The following is a 24,972-nucleotide window of genomic DNA, read 5'->3' on the forward strand; positions in this document are numbered from 1 at the left end:
AAAACTGATTTTCTCATGGTTGTAGAGAAACTGCTCTCCCTAACAGTATGTGTTTTCACTCGTGATTATGAAGGAATGAGAGATTTAATGGGATAAACACTGTTACATATACTGCCCCCGGAGGAATACCACATGTGACATTAAGCAGCTGGCTTCTCTGGGACTAGCTCTCAACTGTTGTAAAACAAATTGTGTTAGTAGGAAATTTTGTACAGTAAAATGGTGTTAAATGGAGAGGTATTACACTTCGTTACAATATTTAACTGCAAGTCAAAACCATTCACATCATTTAATGCCAAGAAATATTCAAATCAACTTTAGTCACTTGTCAAGTTTATGATACTGTAAGACATTCTTAACTAAATAGATAAAGGAAACTCTTCCCCCCAACTCTCTAATCTACCTTTGAATCTAGAGCAATTCTTGGCTCTCCAACCACTAGTCGACGTCCAGAGCTGAGCACCTGTGGTCGTTTTGTTCCAGTGCGTATGTACACCCATCGATACTGAAAATATTAATAAATAAGAAATACAAATGCATTAAAAATATATAATGCAAGAATAGGACATATGTGAGTAAATTCCTCTTTCACAGCTTGTCAACTCATGCCTCCCTTTAAGTCTGCCAGCTTATTTGCCACATAATGCAAAGATATACGTAAATACTGTACTACTGTAATAACAACATGGCAAACGACATGGTTTTATATGCTCCAATTAGGAATAGAAGCATGCTGTTGACTTAATGATGATAACAGATAGTATTGAAGAGGCAATGGAGAAATTTAAGAAATGGAAGGATGGAATAAAGTCAAAGGGGCTGAGAGTGAATGTAGCAAAAACACAAGTATTGATAAAAGGTATGGATGAGGTAACCGTGGTGGAAAGTGGAAAAATGCCATGTTATACCATCCAGTAAGTATACTGTATACATTAACTTTTAATTAATGTTTAATAGGATAGGATAATACTTTAATACAGTACAGAAAAAACGAGCTGTTCTTTTAATAATAATTAAGGAATATATTAATGCTGTACATGTTGCAAACTCATCATTACAATAATACTCCAAAACACAATAACAAATAAATCAAATAATTAAAACTTAATGCAGTAAGTCAATGTAACCACAATACTTGTACAGTACACTACAATATTTAACACAATAAGTCGAGATTCCCGTAGTTACCAAATTTTACACAAAATCAAAGCAATGCAATAATCTTTATCTAGGATTAATTTACATAGCTAATATGAAGCAATCATATACTGTACTTGCTGACAGTTTTATCATCAAAAATAGCTATTAATTTTATCCACCTTGGATAAGCTTGAGCAAAGTTAGCGATCACTTTATTTATGTTTCTATAAACATTCAACAAGCAAGACCATTTAATTTGTCTTGTTTCATTGTAGAGCGCAGGTTACTTTTGGGATTCCTCAGCAACTGAAGGAATGCTTGCATTGACGTGAAGTGACTGGTAAGGTTGCATTGACTTGGAGCATACTGTAATACAGGTACAGTACTGTATATATGTTTGGATAAAATAAAGGCGAGGTTTGCAGGAATAATTGTCAGGGAGTTGGGTAGGTCAGACTCCCAAGCATTCCATTCCTGCTGCCAGCACTCCAATTTTATTTCAAGACATTCTGGTGATGGAATATCACTGACCACCAACTCTTTGTAACTATTTCAGAACCTTTTTTCAACATTCTGAATCATTCACAGAAAAGCATGTTGTTGAGCTGACAAGAAACGTGTTTTGAGTTCACAGAGCAGTGGTCAACAAAAGGAATTGTGATGGTGTGATGGACATATTCTTTGGGGAAAACTGCTGGTATGTTGTATCTATTAATTTGCCTTCTGTTTATATGAGGTAGTGCTGGTTTAGGGGCATTGATTATTTCAGCTACGACAACAGCTTCTGTGTACCTACCAAGTACAGTACTGCATCACCAACTTGACCAATGTCACCACAACAATTTGATAGCACAGATGACACTATACAGTATAGATATCAATTGTGAATCTTTGAAGGCTTACACCGAGAGACTATGTAATGAAGGCTATTGTGACAAACAGTAAATGGCATCAGATATTAAAATAGCATAATTGCAAGAAACGATGATTTTCCTTTAGAAATTGATTCCCAAGTTCCACGATTCTCCATCTTCTGCAATATTTTGCATAGTTTCGACAACAGCTATATAAAGGTCACCAAATTACTCAAAAGCATCATGTCAAGCAGCCCAAAGAATTATACAAAAATCAACTAACTTTTGCCTAGAACTCTGAGAGCACATATTAAATATGTAGCCTTCAAGCAGTCACGGGCATTAAGGTGATTATTGTACAAGAATACCCCAGCTATCAAAGGATGTATTACTAAAAGACATTGTGAATAACAATTTTGCAAATATTGGGGGCAATTTTCCCCATAAGAATTAATGTAAAGGAGGAGAGAAGGGGTGCATTCCTAGCCGCCAACTTTATATTTTCAATATACATCCCCCATTATCAGAGGCTATTAGGGACCAGGGGAGTGTGTACTGTATACAGTAGTACAGGAGTACCAGTAAATGTGAGGAATAAATAAAAAAATAAAATAAAATAAAATAATTAATTAAGTACAGTACAGTAATATCTCCATTAGCTGGAATCCCTCAAACCACACAACTCTGATAGCCGGAATTGAAATTTTCTCTGAAAATCGTCCCCAGAAGCCGTAATTTTGCTGAAAATTCTGGCTTTGGGAACGATTTTCCGAGGGGCACATTTTCCGGAAAATTTAGAGAAAATTTTCCCAATATCCAGAAAATTCAAGGGATGGGGATATTTCTTTCCCGGGTTTGAGAAATGAAAATCAGGCGCATTTTCTGGAAATTCTGAGAAAAATTTTCCGTTACCCGGAAAATTCCGGGGATGAGGGATATTTTTCCGGGTTCGAGAGATGACGTACAGTAACGGGTAATTTCTGGAACTTCCGAGAAAATTTGTCCCGTTATCCAGAAAACTCCAGGGATGAGGGATTTTTTCCGGCTTTGAGAGAGTTGTCTCGTTACCCGGAAATATCTCATTCCTGGAAGTGCTCTGCACCAATTGTTCCGGATAACGGAGATACATATCTACCCGAAAATATAAATTGGAAAATAACAATAACAAAGCTTGGCCTGGTAAGGTAAGAGCTAGGGGGATGTAGTCTCAGACACAGGGACAATCTAACTTGCCAAGTCTATACATACGTTCACTTCACACACACAACACTACTCTGCATATTTCTTATCTTATAGCAACTTATTTTTCGATACACTGGTACACTCCATATACTGTAATGTAATAAAATAACTTCAATACCATAAAAATATTATAAAAGAACACCGAGTGAGTGAGTGGGAGAATGTGTGTGAATGTGTGTGTGTACAACATTAGTATGCACTCGGTAAAAAAAGTACTGTATATATCAAGAAGGGGGGGCTGATAAATTATGAACTGAACAATCGTGTTGGCACACTAAGGTTGGTACGCATAATTGTGAGACATTCTACCTATTATGGTAGGCCTAATTTAGTTACTTCATTAGAAATAGAAAATTAATTTGTTGCAATATAATTGGTGAATAACAGTATGCCTCATGTGTCTATCAAAAACCTTCGTTCATGGCGTCATTTTGTTTAGCACAAGAATTTCAAGAATACTGTACCAGTACTTCTGTTACCAAGTGTAGAGTACATGAATGTAAAAATTTAAACTAGTATTTACCATAGCCATACAAAGAATTTTAGAACACTGGGTGCAATTTTTTTTCACGCTGCAGTTTTGAAGTACTGTACATTTACAGGAGTGGGGCGAGTGCCTCCCACGTGTGCCCCGTGTAAACGGTCCCATTGAACTTTATTCATTTCTAAACTGTGCGGGACTTCACACGCAGAAAAAAACGCTCGTGTAAAGGGGACCTTACAGCAGAATATGAGAGCTGCGGCTAGTCCGCGCAGTTTGAAATATTACTGTAGGGTATTGTCATTTTTTTTTTTTGGTGAATATCAAATAGGGGTGTTAAAATATCAATTGCGGTTCAGCAGGATTGGAGAATAGTAAGGTATTTCTGTACAGGTATCTTCCTATTTATGATATTCCACTTTAACAATAGCGCTGTACTAAGACCACCCCCTCTATTGATGCTGTAACCAGTCCTCATGAATAATGGGCATCGTCTGGCCAAAGCACATTACAGTCACAAGAACATAACAAAAATCACTTCACAGTCACCAAAAATGAGTACATATGAATGTTAGTGATGTCCTATCACTGTAAGGTAAAAAAAAAATGATAAGAACTGTAACAACACCGATATTGACTGATAATCGTCGAGTTACACGATCATGGAACTTAGCATGGTACTGTGTGCACCAGGCGGTCATGTGGAGGTGCACATGTTGACTGCAACACATTTACCGGTACATATGCACTCTGTTTTGGCGACTGTTAAGTGATTTTTACTGTGTTTCTTTTAGACTGTAAAGTGCCGGCCGCTATCATTGTTTTCATGCTTTCCTCGTTCGCTCTGTTTTTGTGACTGAAGTGAGCAGTGTTCTTAATGATGTGGTGAGTGTTATTTAATTGTTTTATGTACAGTATATTATTAGTGCAGGATTTTTTCTTCGGTACTACATGTGGGTGTTGGACTGGCTGGGAACGTATCCCATTGAACCCCATGTCATAATGATCCCAATCTACAATATTTCACCCAGCAATAGGTTTATCAAGAACCTATTCCCATCATAAATAGGGGGATACCTGTACCTGAAAAATACTGGGACAGAATGCACACTTCTATCAGGGTATCCATCATATTCCACACGTGTTAAAGCTGACATGTCCCCTACCCCACTAAATGTGCAGTTCCTTGCAAGTGCATATTTGAGTTGAGGATATTCAGTAAATGATACTGTCTATCTTCAATGATACACTTTACTTTTACTTGTATCCTCTTCACCACTGATCGGCTCGTTAGTCGCTTGGGCGATCAGTCACGTCTCTATTACGCATTGTTGGCAAGTACTGGGCATGCACCAGCTCCTGAATGTATCTGAACCTGCTCCAGTGTTGGTCAAGTCTGGTCTTGAAAGAGCTCACACTCAGTGCCGTCACAACACTTTCTGGTAGATTGTTCCAAGAGTTCTCAACTCTCATTCCGAAAAAGTTTGCCCTCACAGTTTTCTGGACCTGCGGCTTCTTCAATCTTGAGCTGTGACCCCTTGTGGGGCGAGTGTCCGCCAGCTCCAAGTAAGGACACTTGACTGAGTAGTGACCCTTGAGATGCTTTTACACCTCAGTTAGGTCGCTTCTTGCCTGTCTGTAGTACACTGTAAGCTAGGCAAGTTCAGGTGCTCCAATCTCTCAGGGTAGTTGAGGTGCTGAAGTGCAGGCACCAGTCTGGTGGCCCTCCTTTAAGCATTTTCAATCAACTGACAGTCCCTAGCATATCTCGGGGACCAGACAGGGTGACAGTACTCCAGATGGGGAAGCACTTCACTCTTGAAGATATCTGAACGACCTTCTTATAAAACCCAATAAATTATTTGCCTGATTTACCTTCTTCTTGCAATGACCCGAGAACTTCAGCTCATTGTCAACATACCTGGGCATCTAAGCTATGTAAACTGTAAAATAAAACTGTCAGGCTCCTATATATGAACCCATGTTTCAGGACTACAAGGACACATTTCTCTGTGCCTACAGGGGGCATATGTCCCTTAGATCCTCCCCTGGGACTGGGCTTGGTTTGTAAGAAAGGTTTTGGCAGTACTAATTCATTAATGAGCAATGAGTGTTGATGGTGGGTACACAAGTGGTGCAGTGGAGTAGATGGGAGACTACTGTATGTTGCTGACTATTAAGTGCCCTGTAGGTGCAGGTAACCATGTGCCCACAACAAGGCTGGAGAAGCTAAACATTGGGGTCCCTGGACTGTGTCAATGAGTTCAGTTACCTTGGTGACATGACAGTGCCTGTGGGAGTCCTAGAGCCTGCTCAGTCACAAGAGTCAGAAATAAATGGATGAAGTTTAGGGAGTGCTGCCTGTATTGGTGGCAAGAGGACCTTCCCTCTCATTGAAAGGAAGAATGTATGTTGCTGGTGTGAGAAGTGTAATGTTATACTGTATAGCACACAGTGAAACATGGGCAGTTAAAGAGGATGACGTAAGTAGACTTTAGTGAGCTGAAATAATAATGGCATAACAGTTGTGCAATGCAACACTAAAAAGCAAAAGGTCTTGTTCAGAGCTAAGAGGATGGCTGAGTGGTGAGAATATTGGCGAAGTTGTGTGGAGGCAGGATGAGATGGTTTGGGCATGTGGAGAGAATGATGAGACTAATTGGGTCAAGAGGTGCAGGAGCCTAAATGTGGAGGAGAGCCAGAAGTAGGCCAAGAATGGCCTGGGGAGAGGTCATAAGACTTGACATTAGAGTTAGGAATCTGGCAAGAGTCTACAAGGGACCATGCAGCACAGAGAACTGCCATTAGGTAATTACAGCTAACCCATGTGGGCATGGATAATGGCTGTAAAACATTGATGATGATGATGAGATTTGGAAGAGGAGACTTATTGTGTCAATAAGCAACAAAGGTCACTTGTCTGGGGATATGAGCAGTTTATCTCATCCACTTTTCCTTACAGGCCACATGAACCATCTGAATTTAAGTTATCAAAAGCAACCAAAGATCATTTCATCATTGGTTAGGTTTGGTCGATTCATGTGGTCTATTCATATATGGTTTTCACACTCATTCTCTGAGGAAAAAGAAATGAGTAAGCAAATACAGTACAGCAGCCAGGGAGGGATTAGTGGTAGCAGTACGATTTCAGTAAACTGTCTGCTTAGCAAAACTTATTGAGCCGTATGCGCACATCATTCACTCCTGACTGTTTTGATACAGGTACAACCGTACAACTCTTCTCGTTTTAGAATTTAATTTCAGATGACTCATTCTATAAAACTAGGGGGTTGTTAAGTAGTCAAAACAATATGATCAGAACTTTCATATGCAGTCCCAAGTTTGAAACAGCCTATGGAGTAAGGGCCATGAACCAAAGGCCTGTAGGACTACAAATCACAATAAAAGTTAACTGTAGCAAAAATTAGATTTTTTTTATATTCTTCTACTTCAAACTGTAAAAAAATAAGAAATTTTTGTACAACTCAAGTTAATTTTACACCACTCATAACTGGAACAATGGTATTATTTCTCACACTTTCATGCATTAGTCCACTAAAACTAAAACTTACATAATTCATCATACAGTATTGAAGAAATACTCTACAGTTCCTCCTTTTGATCATCTTTTCGGCCATAATCCAATAATTGTTTCTCTTATTGTAACAAGTTATTTTTATAATACCCGGTACTGTAATGTATAGCTTTACAATATGATTCATTTGTTCATAACAGAAACAATGATGGAATCACAATACAGTTCATAGTCTTCATGTACAGTACAGTGTACTGTGGTGGTCAACTCACAGCACGCAGGTGACCTGGCTGAGCAGAGCAGGTGAGTGTGATGTTTCCCCCCGACACCACCTCCATCCGACGGATGTTATCTCGATCTCTCTGAGCTCTGCAATCTGCAACACAATAAACATATACCATAATTATTGTGCCAAACAATGTATGTGTGCATATTCATGCACACACACAGCACCTAGTACCTAGGCACCGGAAATTGGTTTATGTCACCGCAATATACAAGAGCAGAAAAAGTGCAGCAGAAAACTACAGGTTGATCAGCCTAAAATCTCATACAATACAGTACAGTACATGCCAACTCTGGGAAAATTTTGAAGGAAGCAATCATCCAACACCTACCCAAACAGTCTATCATTGCATCATAACCTGGTTTCATAGAGAGAAAACCTTGTCTGACAAACTTACTTTCCCTTAAATGGTAACAGATAAAGAAGATCAAGGTTTACCAGTGGATGTGCTGAGCATGGATTTTCTAAGGCACTTGACAAAGCTCTGCATGCATGGATAAACTCTGAGATCCAAGTATGTGACATCACAGGCAAAATATTGAAGTGGATGAAGCAATGGCTCTAAGACAGGCAAGAAAATATGGTCATAAATGGAGTGGTACAGTGCCAGATATAGGACTGTTCAGAGTGAGCGACCGAACAGGGCCTCCCACATTTTCATGGCACCAAATTTTATATATGGAAATGAAACTATAAAAATTGAACTTCTTTAAGTTTATTTTTATTATGTCACTGGCAAGTTAGTTTTTCCATAGTTGCATGTACTGCAGTTGGCAACCTTATGAGGGGAGGGGGGAAGTATATAAAATAGGATATGCCGCTGCTTACTCAGACGTTTAAGATAAAAATAAATTTCCCTTACTCTTGATTTAGAGCAGGGGTCACCAAACTTTTTTCACAGTGGGCCGGATAACTGAAAGAATGACGAGCGCGGGCCGCATAATCATTCTGTTCAATACTTGCAAGCCAGAACGAAAGCCATGGAAACCATGGTAACGTCAGAGCGTAGGCGGAGTTACCACGGCGGGCCTGATGAACTGACGTCGCGGGCCGGATCCGGCCCGCGGGCCATAGTTTGGTGACCCCTGATTTAGAGTAATCAAGAATTTTTTTTTAGGGTGTTTTACATGTGGGCATGTTACTAAAATTAAGTAGTGTGGGGCTCAGGGCCCACCGCACTTCTGAACAGCACAGGGCCCCCAGAGGCCTAAATCTGTCACTGGAGTGGTACTTCTGAAGAGGAAAACGTTCTCAGCAGTGCACCCTGCTTGTAATCTAAATTGATGACATTGATGAAAATATATCAACCCATATTCTGCATCCAATTTGTGGAGGACACAAAAATACTACGGTACAGTATATGGAAAGGCGGCAAGTCAAGCCGATGTCGCATCCAGGCAAAAAGATTCGCACGAGCTGTTCTGATGGTCATAGGTGTAGGTAAATGCTTTTTAGCATTAAAAAATGTAGGACTACAAGTGGGACAGAAAAAACAAACCACATTTATTATATTCTGTGAATACACTTCCTTAAAACTGCTAATAAGCCAAAGATCTCAGCATTGTGTTAGACCAATCACTGGAGACAATGCAACAAGTGGGAGCAACAGTGAAAGAAGTTAATCATACGGCAATTTAGGAATTATAAGTCATACTTTAAATACAAATAACAATGTATTACAAAAATGCCCCTTCATAACTAAGTCTCTTGTATATCCCCAACTGAAGTACTATATACAGACATGGAGACCATACCTCCAGAAACACAAAACATCCCTAGAAAAGGTACAATGCAGAGTGACTAAGATTATTTATAGCTACAGTACAGTATAACTTCTCAATTATCTATCCAAGTAGACTGAGTACTTTATGACTGACATCTCTTCAGAGAAGTCACAAGAGGGTGGATCTCACAAAAAAGTTCAAAACATTGAAAGAGACAGAAGGCATAAACCCAGTTAATTTATTTGTGGTGCTATGACAACAAAAATTTAAAGCCCACAAAGGTACAATATGGTGAAAATTAAGCTGGAAGGGAATGGAACATGGATCACAGACTTTCTTCATGACTACAAGCAGTGTGTTGTGATTAATGGCACAAAATTGTCATATGAACCCATGGCAAGAAGGGTACCACATAGCAGTGTACTGTACTGGGTTTATTGTTTGTTATGCACCTGATATGCCAGAAGCTACCCGGTATACACTTCTCGATACAGTACAAAGATTTGCAGACATTGCTAGCTTTTCAGGGAAATTAAGAAGCAATCTGACTGTGAAACACTACAGGAAGATCTTTATCAGTTTCAGGAGTGGTAAAAGGAATGGTTGTTGAGATTCAATACCACAAAATGCAAAAGGATGTATCTAGATCATACCAACAGTAAGGAGGCAATATCACATGTCTCATCAGGACAAAGAAACATTTTTAACTGAGTCCAAGTATGAAAATGAACTTGGTGTATATGTTGACAATGAACTGAAGTTCTCAGACCATTGTGAGAAGGCAAATCAAGCAAATAAGGTAGTGGGTCTTATAAGAAGGGCACTTTCCAAGTGAGATGCTTCCCTGTTTGGAGTACCATCACCCCATACGGTTTGTGAGATATGCTAGAGACTGTCAGTTGATTGAAAACATCCAAAGGAGGGACCAGCTCCTAGCATCCCAAGGTGAGTGAGACAACACACCATTTCTGGACAGGGAACTCACTCAACTGAGAGTTGCCTTCAAGTGTTGCTCACAGTACTTTCCTGGAGAGAATTCACTCCATAATTCTCTCAGACATTACCTATGTATATAAGGTACAAACAATAAATACAGAAAAGGCCAAGAAGTGTTTACATCAAGAACCTGCCACTTAGGAGCTCCACAACTTCCCAGGTTACTACAATAATTTGTGGTGATAGAAAGACACTTTCATAAGAACTTGTACATAAACTTGACAATGTGGCTCGATATAATTTCATTTGTACTGTTAATGTAGAGGACAAACTAGGAAGATTGAAGAATATCTGTAGTTCCTTTCGGTTCTCTACTGAAAAGATTTGTCCATTTTTTATGTACAGTACTGTACTTAATTCTTTATGACCACTCTTTGTTGCCAGTTGTTAATCTACTTCATTATTTTTCCTGTGACGCCAATGCAGAATTGTTTTACATTTTCTGATCTTGAAAATCCCATCCCAGTGCAAACATAATGACCCTTTTGCATGTCTTACATCCTTTGTACCCTCAAGCATCTTTCAACGTGATACATTCTCCAAACCATTAATTTATCGTGTATCGAAAAAAAAGTCACTCTATATATGTTACTAACCTCTTTACAAATTATGTCTATGTGGTTAAAAGTCCTATCACATTATCAAAGACAATCTGCTGTGACAACAGACCACGTGGTGTCCCCATGATGCGATGACACCCCGTAGTGAATGAGTTGCTACAGCATCATGTGAGGTTCCTCATAACACCATCCGTGAGGGAATTACTACGCCATGTGATGCCCCTTATAACACCATCTGTGAGGGAATTATTACACCACATCAGGCCCCTCAAACACCATCTGTGAGGGAATTACTACACCACATCAGGCCCCTCATAACACCATCTGTGAGGGAATTACTACATCATCAGGCCCCTCATAACACCATCTGTGAGGGAATTACTACACCACGTCAAGCCCTTCATAACACCACCTGTGAGGGAACTACTACTCCACGTGATGCCCCTCATAACGCCATCTGTGAGGGAGTTACTACACTACATGTCTGCTGTTCAACACCTCAGCTCACATGATCTACGTGACCTCCGCTGTAAACATTAATCTGTTTGTTCACTGTATGTTCCTGCACCTTTCTCTAATGAAGGCTTTTGTTAAACCACCAATGTATGTAATAAGTCATTTATGTCCAATGTATATTTTCAGCCTTTGGGCTGCAGAACTTGTTCAATAAACCATTTATCATTATCATTATTATTAGCATTGTGATGCTCACACTGGGATAGCTCCCAGACCGCTACACTACATCGAGATGAAATCACAAAATTTGACCAACCAGTCCTAAATAGACTAGCATTATCGCCACTGTTGGTTAACACCATCATCACTGTAGGCTAGTACCTCTATCATTGTGGGGTCAACACTACCATCACTGAGATCAGCAAGAGGATGCACCTGGGTTGCATCAACAGTAAGGAGGTGTATCACGTGTCCCAACAGAACTAAGAAACTGCATTAATTGAGACCGTATGTGAAAAAGACCTTGGTGTGTATGTCAACAAGGAAATTAAGTTCTTGAGCCATTGCAGAATAAGGTGAATTAGGCAACTAATCTAGTAGGTCTTATAAGAAGGTCATTTAGATATCTGGATGATCCATCGCTCATCACAATCTTCAAGTGTGAGGTGCTTCCCCATCTGGTCCCCAGGGTACGCTAGAGATTGTCAATTGATTGAAAATATCCAAAGGAGGGCTGCCAGACTGGTGCCTGCTCTACGGAACCTCAGTTACCCAGAGATATTAGAACGCCTGCAACTTCCTAGCTTACTCATATACTGCAGAAAGGCAAGGGGCGACCTAATCGAAGTGTATAAACACCTCAGAGGGCACTACTTGGTCAAATGTAAATACCTGGAGATGGAGGATGCCTGCCCCACAAGGGGTCACAGCTCAAGGTTAAAGAAGCTACAAGTCCAAAAAACAGTGAGGGCAAACTTTTTCGGAATGAGAATAATGAGCTCTTGGAACAATCTGCCAGCATTGTGACAGCACCGAGTGGGAGCTCATTCAAGACCAGACTTGACCAACACTGGAGCAGGTTCCTATATATTCAGGAGACAGTTCATGCCCAGTACTTGGCAACAGTGTGGAAAATAAATGTGACCGACCGCCCAAGCAGCTAATGAGCCAATCAGTAGCAAAAGGGATAAAAGTAAAAAGGTAAAAGTATTCACTGTTGGCTAATATCACCATTGCTTTTGGCTAGCACCACCATCACTGTTGGCTAGCACAACCATCATTGAAATTGAACATCATCATCATCACTGTTGGTTACACAACTATCACTGTAGGCTAACACCATCATCGCTGTTGGCTAACACCACTTTCACTGTAGGCTAACATAACCATCACTAGTGGTTAGCACCACCATCACTGCTGGTTAACATCACCATAGCTGTTGATTAGCACAACTATCACTGTAGGCTAGCACCACCATCACTGTAGGCTAACACCACCATCACTGTAGGCAAACACCACTTTCACTGTTGGCTAGCATCACCATCACTGTTGGCTTGCATCACCATCACCGTTGGCTAGCACCACCGTTGGCTAGGCTAACATCACAATCACTGTTGGCTAGCATCACCATCATTGCAGGCAAATATAGCCAACACTGTTAGATAGTGTTAGCAATGAAACAGTAGCAACAATAATTTACATTCCTTGCGCCATTTTCACTGCTGACTATAGTACCTGTACCACTACCACTATTTTATTACATAATTTTCACTGTTGGCTAACACCACTACAGTATCAATATTTTATGGTTTATCACTTCACCAATTATCAGCTTACTAGCAGTTCGGGCAGTTGTTACTGTACTTTATGAATTTTATTATCCAGTACAGTATTAGTATGCGTTACCATTGTACATTTGTGGAAGTGTGTTCCTACACCCCGTGGTAACCAGTGTCTCCAAAAGGCACGTCCCAGTAGTAGTAGTATCATTATGAATGAATGAGTATTGGTCATGTAAAGACGGGTATGATGAGCGGATAGGTTGGCTATAAGTCATAATAGGTTGGTCGCTTAAATTGGAGACACGGGTTACCACAGGGGGTGTAGGGACACATTTCCGCAACTGTACCAACAATACTTACACTGGAGGATAGCACCACCATCACTGTTTTTCTTGCATCACTTCCACTGATGGCTAGCATCATCCTTACTATTTTCTTGTCACTTTCATTATTGGCTAGCAGCAACACCACTATCTTCTTACACCACCACCACTGTTAGCTAGCACCTGGGTTACTATTTTACAGTATTTTCTAACACCATTATCACTGTCGACTTGCACCATTATCACAGTAACTAATGCCACTTGGTTTTTCCAGTCATTTTTCTTGGACAAGATTCCGGCCTTCAACATTGCACTTTTCCAAGACTTTACTTTTTACCTTTTTATCCTCTCTGTCAGTCGGTCACTTCTCTGTTACACGCTGTTGGCAAGTACTGGGCATGTACTGGCTCCTGAATGCACAGTATCTGTACCTTCGTCAGTGTTGATCAAGGCCATCTTGAAAGAGCTCACTCACGTTTGGTGCCATCGCAACACTCTGGCAGATTGTTCCAAGAGTTTACAAGTCTCACTCCGAAAAAGAATTTGCCCTCACAGTTTTTTAGACTTTTAACTTCTTCAACCTTGAGCTATGACCTCTTGTCTATTTCAACACCAAGAGTACTGTAATCGTATGGGCATGTCATGTGTCATTCGTCACATTGTCTCTCGCTTGAGGTTAGGTAATCATTCAATTCTTGATCATCGGAAAAGGCAAAGTGCCACCAGCCCCTCTGCAAACCAACCAAGTAAGCTGAATCTGCACTTCCCCAAGGACTCACTGAAAACCGTCGAGGAATGGTTTAATTGGACAGCAAAGTATTGGAGACAACACGGTCTCACCATTCAATTCCTAAAGGTAAGAACTGTAACTTTATCAAGTGTCAGACTCCTGAGGTCTACGAAACACTTAGTACTGCTGGGTTTGACGGGGCTGTCCTCATGCCGCCACCTGCTGACGCAGCGGAATGTTGCCACATCCTAGTTACACAATTCCCCCTTCACGCTGAAGTCGAAGATGCTTGTGACGTAAATCCACATATACTCCGTATACGTCGACACTACCAGGGGAAGACCCCACAAGCTGCTGTCAAAGTTAAATGGAAGGGGAGGGAATGTCCAGCCACTGTTGAGGCTCACCCAGTCCTCCCTCCACTGTATGCAGAACCATATCATCCTGGGCCTGCTTTTTGTGTCAGCTGCTCCCATTGGGGTCACACATTCACCGCCTGCTGCCGACGTGATCGTCCCAGATGTCGCTTCTGTTCAAATAACCATCACACCATCTGTGCCAAGAAAATCAAAGACTACCTCAATGGGGGTGGTGTGAGCTATGTTGTTGACCCTTGTTGTAATTGTGGTGGCTGGCACAATGCTGACTTATGGCAATGCCCCAAATGTCCGCCTGTCCCAGGAGAAAAGCCTGCCCGAAGGCTGTGTCAACCCCGCCTCCCTCTGCTTCCCCTCTGTCTCCAGCAACGCCTTCTTCAACAATACCTGCCCCTGCCTGGCCTCACCTGGCTGCAACACAGCAGTTCCGGCCGTCTCCTAACTCCTCTACTACTGGGCATCCTCCCCATCTCTACTCTGATGCTGTCAGGCCTTGTGCTGCCACCGATGCCTCCCCACAACCCCCCTTCGGTGACACGACACAGATCATATCCCTCTTCCAGGAACTTACCAACCGTGTTGAAAAACTCTTTGATACACTCTGTACCGCATCTCCGACCTACACCGACTACCCCTGCCTCCAGCTGCTACCCAGTCACCCCCCTTTTCTGGTTTGACACAAGCTGGTAGACCCCCCATGTGCCCCTCATGCTCATGGCAAACTCCACCGCCGCCTGGCATCACTGCTGGCGTGGCACCTACCAAACCTGCCCCGGTGTGTCCTACTGCCCCGTGCCACATCCCGCCCCACCACCACAACACGTAGTGCCTCATTATGTCCACCCACCGCAAGCCGCGCCTGCTCATGTCTCTGAGCTGTTTCTACCAGGGCCCCCTATTGGACCCAAAGACACCATCCCCGGCTTACAGTCCCCCCACCGGCATGCCGGCACCTGGGGCCCATCCTCTCCAGTTCTCCGCACCAATGGGTCACCATGAGGACATGCACGTGGACTACGTATCTACGCCAAGAAGGATGTCCCCTACCAACCTCTCAACGTCCCCTTCCAACCTTTCTACATCTCTTACCAACCTCTCTACATCCCCTACCAACCTCTCGACATCCGTTTGAAGCCGAAACTACCGACGTACATGCCATCACAATCATACTAAAAGGTATGTCCCTCAATATTGTCAATGCCTATGTGCCTCCTTCCACCTCTACTGTACCTGTCCTACCACAACATATCACCTCCATCCCCACCCTCCTTGTGGGGGACCTCAATGCCCGACACCCGATGGGCCCCATCCAAATTCCCGGGGTAACTCCTGACTTTCTTACCTACAAACCACTGATGACCCTGTTACCAACACCTCTTCCCTCCTTGACCAGATATCCCTCCTCCTAGAGACAGGCCTGGCACTTGACATTATTAGGGACCTGCCACGTTTTGCCATAAAGATAAATTGCACCGGGAATTTTCCCGCCACACGTTCATCATTCTGTAACTTTATGTAATTTGCTGACAAAACCCATGACCCTTCAGGCTTTTACGCCCTTAATGCATGAGTCAAGCATAAATTACGCATGCTTCCCAGATTGGTGCTGTACACACTTTTGCACTTCACCTTGCACAGGATGTAAGGGGTGCCCAATAAACAAGCACCCTCGGGGGTAAAAAAAAAAAAAACCTGACGAGATTTGCCCAAACAATTAGCATCGACCTTACTTAATTCTCCCCAATAGATGCCAGCAGAGGGATGACCTTTACTTTGTTATGGTTATGGCTTATCTCCATTTCACTCAGTCATGGCGTGACCACTAAAGGGGACAGACGTGCCCATAGGTGCTCTTGACTTCCCAATCGTCCCACAAAGGCCCCCTCAGCCGGCCAGTATGGGGGGTCGACATAAATGTCCCAGAAGAGACTCTCTCATGGACGCAGACATATCTGATACGGATGCCATCACCAACTCGCCTGGTCATACTGAATCCAACACCCTTCAAAAGTCAGACCCCAGTGATTATGACAGTGACGGTAATGTTTCTATGAAAAACACTAGCCGGAGTGGAAACACTAATGCCACGGACCCTATCACCCTGCCCGCTGCCACCCAGCCAAGTAAGCTGAATCTGCGCTTCCCCAAGGACACACTGAAAACCGCAGAGGAATGCTTTAATTGGATGATGAAGTACTGCAGACAACACGGTCTCAACATTCAATTCCGACAAGGTAAGAACCGGAACTTTATCAAGTGTCAGACTCCCGAGGTCTATGAAACACTTAGTACTGTTGGCTTTGACGGGGTTGTCCTGGTGCCCCCCCTCGCTGATGAATGTTGCCACATCCTAGTGAAACAATTCCCCTATACGCTGACATCAAAAATGCACGTGACTTTAATTCTAGTATACTCAGTATACGTCGACATTACCGGGGAACACCCCACAAGCTGCTGTCATTGTCAAGTGGAAGGGAAGGGAAGGAATGCTAACCACTGTGGAGGCCCACCCACTCTCTCCACTTTATGCAGAACCCTATCATCCTGGGCCTGCTTTTTGTGTTATCTGTTCTCATTGGGTTCACCTTCACTGCCTGCTGCTGACGTGATCGTCCCAGATGTCGCTTCTGTTCACGTAACCATAACTCCACCACCTGTGCCCAGAAAATCAAAGACCACCTTAATAGGGGTGGTATGGGCTATGTAATTGATCCCAGGTGTTGTATCTGTGGCAGCCGGCACAATGCTGACGCATGGCAATGCCCCAATCACCTGTCTGTCCCAGGGAAAAGCCTCCCCGAAGCCCCCCAGTCTACCGGGCCGCCTCCCTCTGCGTCCCCTCTGTCTCCAGCAACGCCTTCTTCAACAATACCTGCCCTGCCTAGCCTCACCTGGCTGCAACACAGCAGTCCCGGCCGTCTCCTAACTCATCTACTACTGGACCCCTTCCCTGTCTCTACTCTGACGCTGCCAGGCCTTGTGCTCCCACCGGTGCCACCCCCCACAACCCCCCTCCAGTGACATGACACAGATCATATCCCTCTTCCAAGAATTTACCAACTGTAATGAAAAACTCTTCGTTACATTCTGTACCACCATCTCCAACCTACTCTTGCCCTCTGTTGCCACCCAGTCACTCCTCTCTTCTGGTTTGACACAAGCTGGTAGTCCCCTGTGAGCCCCCTGCTCACGGCCTACTCCACCGCCAGCGGCCTTCACTACTGGTGTAGTGCCTACCAGGCCTGCCCTGGTGTGTCCTGCTGCCCCCAAGCGAAGTCCTGCCTTGTCTTCATGACACGTGGTGCCTCAACCTGTCCACCCACCACAAGCCGCGCCCGCTCCTGTGTCTGTGCTGTCTCCACCAGGGCTACCTATTGGACCCGAGGACACCACCCCCGGCTACCCGTACCCCACCGGCATGTCGACGCACATGCCATCACAATCACACTAAAAGGTATGTCCCTCAATATTGTCAATGCCTATGTGCCTCCCTCCACCCCTACTATAACTGTCCCACTACACCATATCACCTCCACCCCCACTGTACTTCGCCACACCTAGCACATTGGCAACCCTGAGCCTGGCTGGACTGTTTGTAAACTTTGCGGTCAACCCGACTCTCACCCTCTCTTACTACATCCTCACTTGCCCTATGACCTCCTCCTACAGGTCCCCAGCCGTTACCAACACCTCTTCCCCCTCTGACCAGATATCCCTCCTCCTAGAGACAGGCCTGGCACTTGACATTATTAGGGACCTGCCACACTTAACCATAAATAGATAAATTGTACTGGGAATTTTCCCCCACACACTCATAATTCTGTCACTTTGTATAACTTGTTGACAAAACCCATGACCCTTCAGGCTTTTACACCCTTAATGCACAAGTCATAAAGGCAAGCATGAACTCCACATGCTTCCCAGATGGGCGCTGTAAACGCTTCTGCGCTTCACCTTGCACAGGATGTAATGAGGTACCCAATAAACTAGCGCCCTCGGAGGCAATCTAAAAAAAAAAATCTATCTCCATTTAATATTATGTACAAATAAATCACTGTAGGTGCGTGTGATCCATGTGTATGCTTATAACCACATAGGAAACAATAAAACACAAAGCTCCCAAGTGCTTTCGTGTAATTCACATCTTCAGGGGTGAAGTACAGTTTACACTGATTTACCTGTGTTTAATACAGTTTATGAGATATTAAGTACAGCATAAGCTTATTTAAAAAATAAATAAATAAATAAATGTTAACTTAAGAAGTTGAAGAGTGGTGTATGGTGTTCAAAGAAGATCATTAATCACCATAGATTCAAGATGGTGAAAGCAGGGTAACCAGGTGGGGCCTGACTCAGGGCCGCATTAACAAGGGTGCCCAAGGAGCCCGGGCCGGAGGCCCTGGGTCCAAGGGGGCCCTTGAGCTTGCAAATAGTTAATATAATAATAATAGTAATAGTAATAGTAATAATAATAATAATAATAATAATAATAATAATAATAATAATAATAATAATGTAAAATTTGCAGCCCATTATATTGCAGCATAAATAGTAAATGCTTGCAATACTGTATTGTATAAGGACACATCATATTATTTATATTAGTAATAGTACTAATAAATATATACGCTGGTATTTCTCAGTTTGTACTATCTTTTCATCTAAATATGAATGCTAGTGCACACACCCTTCCCCACCCCCACCCAGGAGCAGAAATACGCCGCGTCAGGCAAATAAATAATTGGGTCTTATAAGAAGTTCGTTCAGATATCTAGACGGCTCGTCCCTCGTAATGATCTTCAAAAGTGAAGTGCTTCCTCATCTGGAGTACTGTCACCCCGTCTGGTTCCTGAGATATGCTAGAGACTGTCAGTTGGTTGAAAATGTTCAAAGGAGGGCCACCAGACTGGTGCCTGCACTTCGGCACCTCAACTACCCTGAGAGATTGGAGCGCCTGAACTTGCCTAGCTTATACTACAGACGAGCACGGGGCGACCTGATTGAGGTGTATAAGCATCACAAGGGGCACTACTCAGTCGAGTGTCCTTACTTGAAGCTGGCAGACGCTCGCCCCACAAGGGGTCACAGCTCAAGATTGAAGAAGCCACAGGTTCAGAAAACTGTGAGGGCAAACTTTTTCGGAGTGAGAGTTGTGAACTCTTGGAACAATCTACCAAAAAGTGTTGTGACGGCACCGAGTGTGAGCTCTTTCAAGACCAGATGCATCTGAAAGCAGTGCCTTGTTCGTTCATGTTAGGAATAATAATCACCCCATTGCTTGGGAAAAAAGCTTAGAAGCATTCAAATCATCTTGTGTCACAGAAAGACTTCTGGTTGAAGCTAGTTTGATTAAGGAATTAAAATCAATAAACCTTAGTGATGGTCAGTTCAAAACTGATAATATGTTACATAAATTTATTTGTCAGTGGCCCAAGGTTAAAAATGCTTTGAAAACCTTTGATCTAGATGTATGATAGTTATTTTGTGGGTCCCTTTTTTCTGACCTGACCTGGCTAGTCACGTCACCACCCTTCTCTTAAGCTCCTCTACGTTTGTGTTGGTCTGGGGATTAGTGGATGTCATCATTATGACCTGACCTCATGTTTTTAGGTCACCCTGTATATTTAAGCCCCTCTCTGTCCATGTAATCCAGTTGCCTCTGAAGATGTCTTGAATAAAGACGAAAGCTAAGGTACTCCGTTGTTTCCATTTTCCCGTGTGATTTTATCAAGATTTATCTTATCCACGTTTTCATTGTGGGTCTACGTGAAATATATATCTTCCCCTCCCCTTCTTTAATTTTTCTCTAACTCTCTCTCATTCCTTTGTTTCTCTTTAGTTTCGTGTGGTAGTCCCATAAAACCTTAGTTGTTAAGAGCCCGCAGTAATACATTATAAGGTCAACATTCCCTCCTCCCTCTCTCCATCCCCAACTTGCAAGATCGATAGTTAAGTGTGTTTGTTTCTTGATGGTTTGGAAGTGAATGAACCTTTCACACAGTAAACCGCACACTATAGTGACACGCCTTTAAACTGAAATAATATAGAAGTTTGAATTCTATACTGAAATATCAGAGGCACTATTAGGCTTACACGGAATTTAATTATGTACACTGTGGGAGGCTTCAGGGCCATCGCAGAGGGAGGGGCAAGATAACGAGAGGTGAGGGAGCCTACACGAGGCAGATAATACGTAAACTGAGATAACAAGCATGTGGTACACATAAATACAAATACTGTACACAGCTTAGCTCTTTATAATGAGAAAATGACAATGCTATTCGCTTAGTCAGCCAATATTAAATTCTTATGTCGAGTTAATAATAATAATTTTATTATTATTATTGAGTAAAATCGTCTTACAAGTTTATAACTGGTTTGGCACGTATATAGACAATGCAGTTATATAGTTCAGCATGCATACAGGTAACGCAGATATACGGTGTGCAAGTATAAAATTTCCAATGCATCAAAACAGTGCAGGTATGCAACATAGTAAACAGTAAGACGATTTGACCAAGGATAGCCGATAGAGCCATAAGTTGTTTACTGTATATCTACAGGAATACAAGTGAAAGCTTGTTAATAAATATAACATGCATTACATTGTGATTGGACTATCTGAGGCTGGCGGATCACCTAATATAGAAACTCACTCTCTTCTCTTCTGTGGTTTCATCTGTAATGTATTGTCTTAGTTTTAACTTTAAATTGTTTGATAACATTACTGGTTCTATTGTAGCCGACCCCGCGAATTCCCCAGTGTATGCCTCGTGGTCTAGGTCAACCAGCGCCGCCTTACATGACGGAGGTCAACTATTAAGCCACGCCTACCTCCGCTATATAAGACCTGACCTCGTGGTGACCTACCTCTCTTTTCTACCTACACCAACCAGCAAGCAACACCTCCTCCTCCCCCTGCCTGGCGGCCCTCGCTCCCGCCAGCGAACATGGCGACCCACAAGCTGGTCCTCCTCTGAGTGTCCTCACCAACCAGCTCTCTCTACATCACGCTTGTAACCACGCTGCCACTTCCCAGCACCAAGCTGCATTGTACATCCAATACAACATGTATACAGAGGGCACATTGTGAGTTTCCTTTCTCCATCCCATCCTGAGTGTGAACCAAATATCAAGGGACCCCACAAATGGTGACCCCCGGAGAATCGCACTCACACAGGATGGAGGAGAAACTGATCACTCTCCCAGTCTTCAAGCAACATGGAAGACTGGCTTATCCACACAGAGGAAGCTCTCATCGGCTCTACAGCTACTGTCTCTACACCGCAGGTTAGACACCCTAGAGCAGCACTGCTTCTCTAAGCAGACACCAGCTCCTCTTCCTGCCCCAAGCACCACGTCCTACTGACCACAGCACACCCGTCCTGCCTCAGACGCCGCCCCCGGCCCAGCAGTACCCCTGCCACTGTCCTGGACCCTCCTCCGCTCCTGCCTGGCAGTCCTTGCTCCCGACGCGGCCCATGCGCCTGAGTGCGGCCCCACACACCCTTTTTTTTCCCTCAGGTACTCCCTGCTACTGTCCTGCACCCTGCTGCTGTCGTGGACCCTCTTCCTGACACAGCCCCTGCTCCTGACCCAGACCCACACACCCCAGCAGGCGCATCCGAGGACTCTGTACTTGCCGCAAGGGAAGCACAACATTCATCCCCTCCACAACCCTTCTTCTCCCTCTCTCCTCCCACAGAGCTCGTGTATCTAGACAAAGTTGTCTCCACTAGCGGCCGGCTCATCCACGCCCTTGCCGTTATGTCTCACATGTGGCATACAACCCTGCAGACAACAAGTCTCCTGCACCGCCCATTCTGCCTCACATGTGGGATGCAACCCTGCAGACAACAAGTCTCCTACACCGCCTGAGGGAAGGGGGAGTATTGTAGTAGATTCCTCCCCTACAAACGCTGTTTGTCGCTGAGTAGCCGACCCCGCGAATTTCCCAGTGTATGCCTCGTGGTCTAGGTCAACCAGCGCCGCCTTACAAGATGGAGGTCAACTATTAAGCCACGCCTACCTCCGCTATATAAGACCTGACCTCGTGGTGACCTACCTCTCTTTTTACCTACAGCCAGTCTTCAAGCAACACCTCCTCCTCTACTCCTGCCTGGCGGCCCTCGCTCCCGCCGGCGAGCATGGCGACCCACAAGCTTGTCTTCCTCTGAGCACCCTCACCAACCAGCTCTCTCTACATCACGCTTGTAACCATGCTGCCTTCCCAGCACCAAGCTGCACTGTACATCCAATACAATATGTATACAGAGAGCACATTGTGAGTTTCCTTTCTCCATCCCATCCTGAGTGTGAACCAATACCTCGAATCCCACAAGGTAACTTGTTCCAGCCTGTAATCGCTGCAAAAAAGAAAGCGTCTTAAGCTTGACTGCGGACACCAGGTAGCATAAAATTGTGTTCACTTCCTTTAGTGTCCTGCATGTTCATATCCTCAATCCTTACAAAATTTGTTGTTAAGATACTCCAAGCAAACAGCTCGTTGAATATCCTATAAGCGTTATTCAGCCTCAACTGCTTGAATAAACCCCTAGGACCCTATGTTACCATGATAAGCAGGAATAGTCCATGCAAATAAGTGTAAGAGAGCTAAGCAACGATTCCTACGGACTTCAGCTGAGAAAAATTTGGCATATCTATGATTAATTCTCCAGTTAACACGGAAGAATCAAGAGTTAAACCAAGGCAAATTATGCAGACTGATTCATCTTAAAGGTATATGATTGGGTTTGCACATAATTCAACATGATGTCAGTAAGTTGCAAAGCTTTAACATCAACTGTATTGTTACCGCGAAAACAACGAGCAGTACTTGGTAAAACATGGATTAACAATACAATGACTAAACAACAACTGAAAAACTCTCATATCAAAGTGGAGTGTGGTAGTAGAACATAAAACATCATGCCGTGGGAGTCTGGGCGTGTTATGGCCGCCAACAACAGACACTCTCCAGACGCCCGAATACTATTCCACTCAAGAGCCACCTCGTCTTACTGAATTAGCTGGAAAACATCCTTCCTCGCCCCGTCACAGCAGGCCACTAAAGAAAGTCACTGGGAGGGGTAAGTACGGTCTCCCTAGATACATGCTCTAGCCCACTAACAATATCACGCTATAAACTTTCCCACAGGATATAGTCTCACCTCAAAATTTATAGTAAGACTAGATCACGGTTGGTGCTACTTTTAGTCTAACCTAACCTGACCCAAACCTAAGCTAACTTAACCTATATATTTTGTAGACTGCACGCTATAGTAGCACCTAACGGTTTTTAGGCCTAATTAACATTTAGATTACATTAAGTTTGGTTTTAAGTTAGATTGGTAAGCTTGAATTTTATCTTTTAACTGTTCAACTGGTATGGCTGATAAGCATATGGAGGGGAAGGCGGCCATATGTCTACCTGTCCTCCCGCCTCTTAGGCGCCGCCAGAGGTAAGTGGCTGATGACAGGGATGACGGGACGTGAAGAGCGGCACTGTACTCGAGGGCCGCTGGTCAACTACCCGCCATTCATCCCTGTCATAACATTATAACATCACTCAACCTTGATGGCCGCCTTCCTCCACCGCCACCTCTAATGTTTGCCGACACAACTATTCTTGCTTTCCACACCACAATTCTCAAAATATTATATAGAAATCGAAAAACGGCAAAAAAAATAATACTGTAAACTACGTTACAAAATAGTACTGTATACTCAAAAATTTCAACCTCCACTTAAATGCAGTATTAAACGGTACAATTGCTAAAAAAAAAAATTACAAAATATTTCAGTCACAGGCATGTAAATATTGAGATGGTTCCTACCTGATATAACAGCTATCATCAATAGAAGAACAGAATAGTAGGTTATCCTTAGCTTGTCCCGTACAGGGCCTGGGTGTCTAGCCCCACTAGCCATCACTAACACGTCCTCACTGAAAGACGACACGGACACAACTGAACTGACTGAGTACAACCAGGCGGGGAACACACACACACCTCCTTGTCCGACCCCTCCCCCCTCCCACAACTGACCACTCAGCACACATTCCTCTGCTCTTTCACAACTTCATTTAATACAGTACAGACAAAATTATAGTACATAACTATCCTTAGCTAAATGGAGTTAATGTTCACCATTGTTTTTATACTTGTCCTGACTATGTACAGTCAGGGCCAGAAGTTCGTGTGAAGCAGTTCGATCTCAAATGAGATAAAACAGTACATCCGCACCAGAAGACTCATTCCCGTGACACAGTTTCACTGCTTCATACCAACTTTTAACCCTGACTCTACGTGCACTGTAAGAGGAATTTTACCTAACAAATACGCATCTACCTCATTCCTTAAACACTAACACAATAAATTAAGGTAAAGTACCATTACAGACAGTAACTAGACAATCTAACAACCAGTTTAATTATAGCCCCATTATGTTGCCCTTATTCTACCTCCCATACTAAGATCAAGAGATAC

At 43.2% G+C, this 24,972-nt stretch overlaps 1 protein-coding gene across 1 annotated transcript in view; it reads right to left on the reverse strand.

Moving 5' to 3' along the window:
• LOC121854500 (obscurin-like) overlaps positions 1 to 24,476 on the reverse strand; it is a 193,651-nt gene extending 169,175 nt beyond the window's left edge. The window contains exons 1-3 of the mRNA XM_042349181.1: positions 24,322 to 24,476; positions 7,525 to 7,628; positions 404 to 505 (exon numbers count right to left, since the gene is read on the reverse strand). Of these exons, the coding sequence (XP_042205115.1) occupies positions 404 to 505; positions 7,525 to 7,628; positions 24,322 to 24,415 (300 nt within the window). The 5' untranslated portion in view covers positions 24,416 to 24,476. The remainder of the gene's footprint in view (positions 1 to 403; positions 506 to 7,524; positions 7,629 to 24,321) is intronic.
• Positions 24,477 to 24,972: the final 496 nt, after the last annotated feature.

Source organism: Homarus americanus, unplaced genomic scaffold (genome assembly GCF_018991925.1).
Source record: "Homarus americanus isolate GMGI-L3 unplaced genomic scaffold, GMGI_Hamer_2.0 scaffold51354, whole genome shotgun sequence".
NCBI classification, from domain to species: Eukaryota; Metazoa; Arthropoda; class Malacostraca; order Decapoda; family Nephropidae; genus Homarus; species Homarus americanus.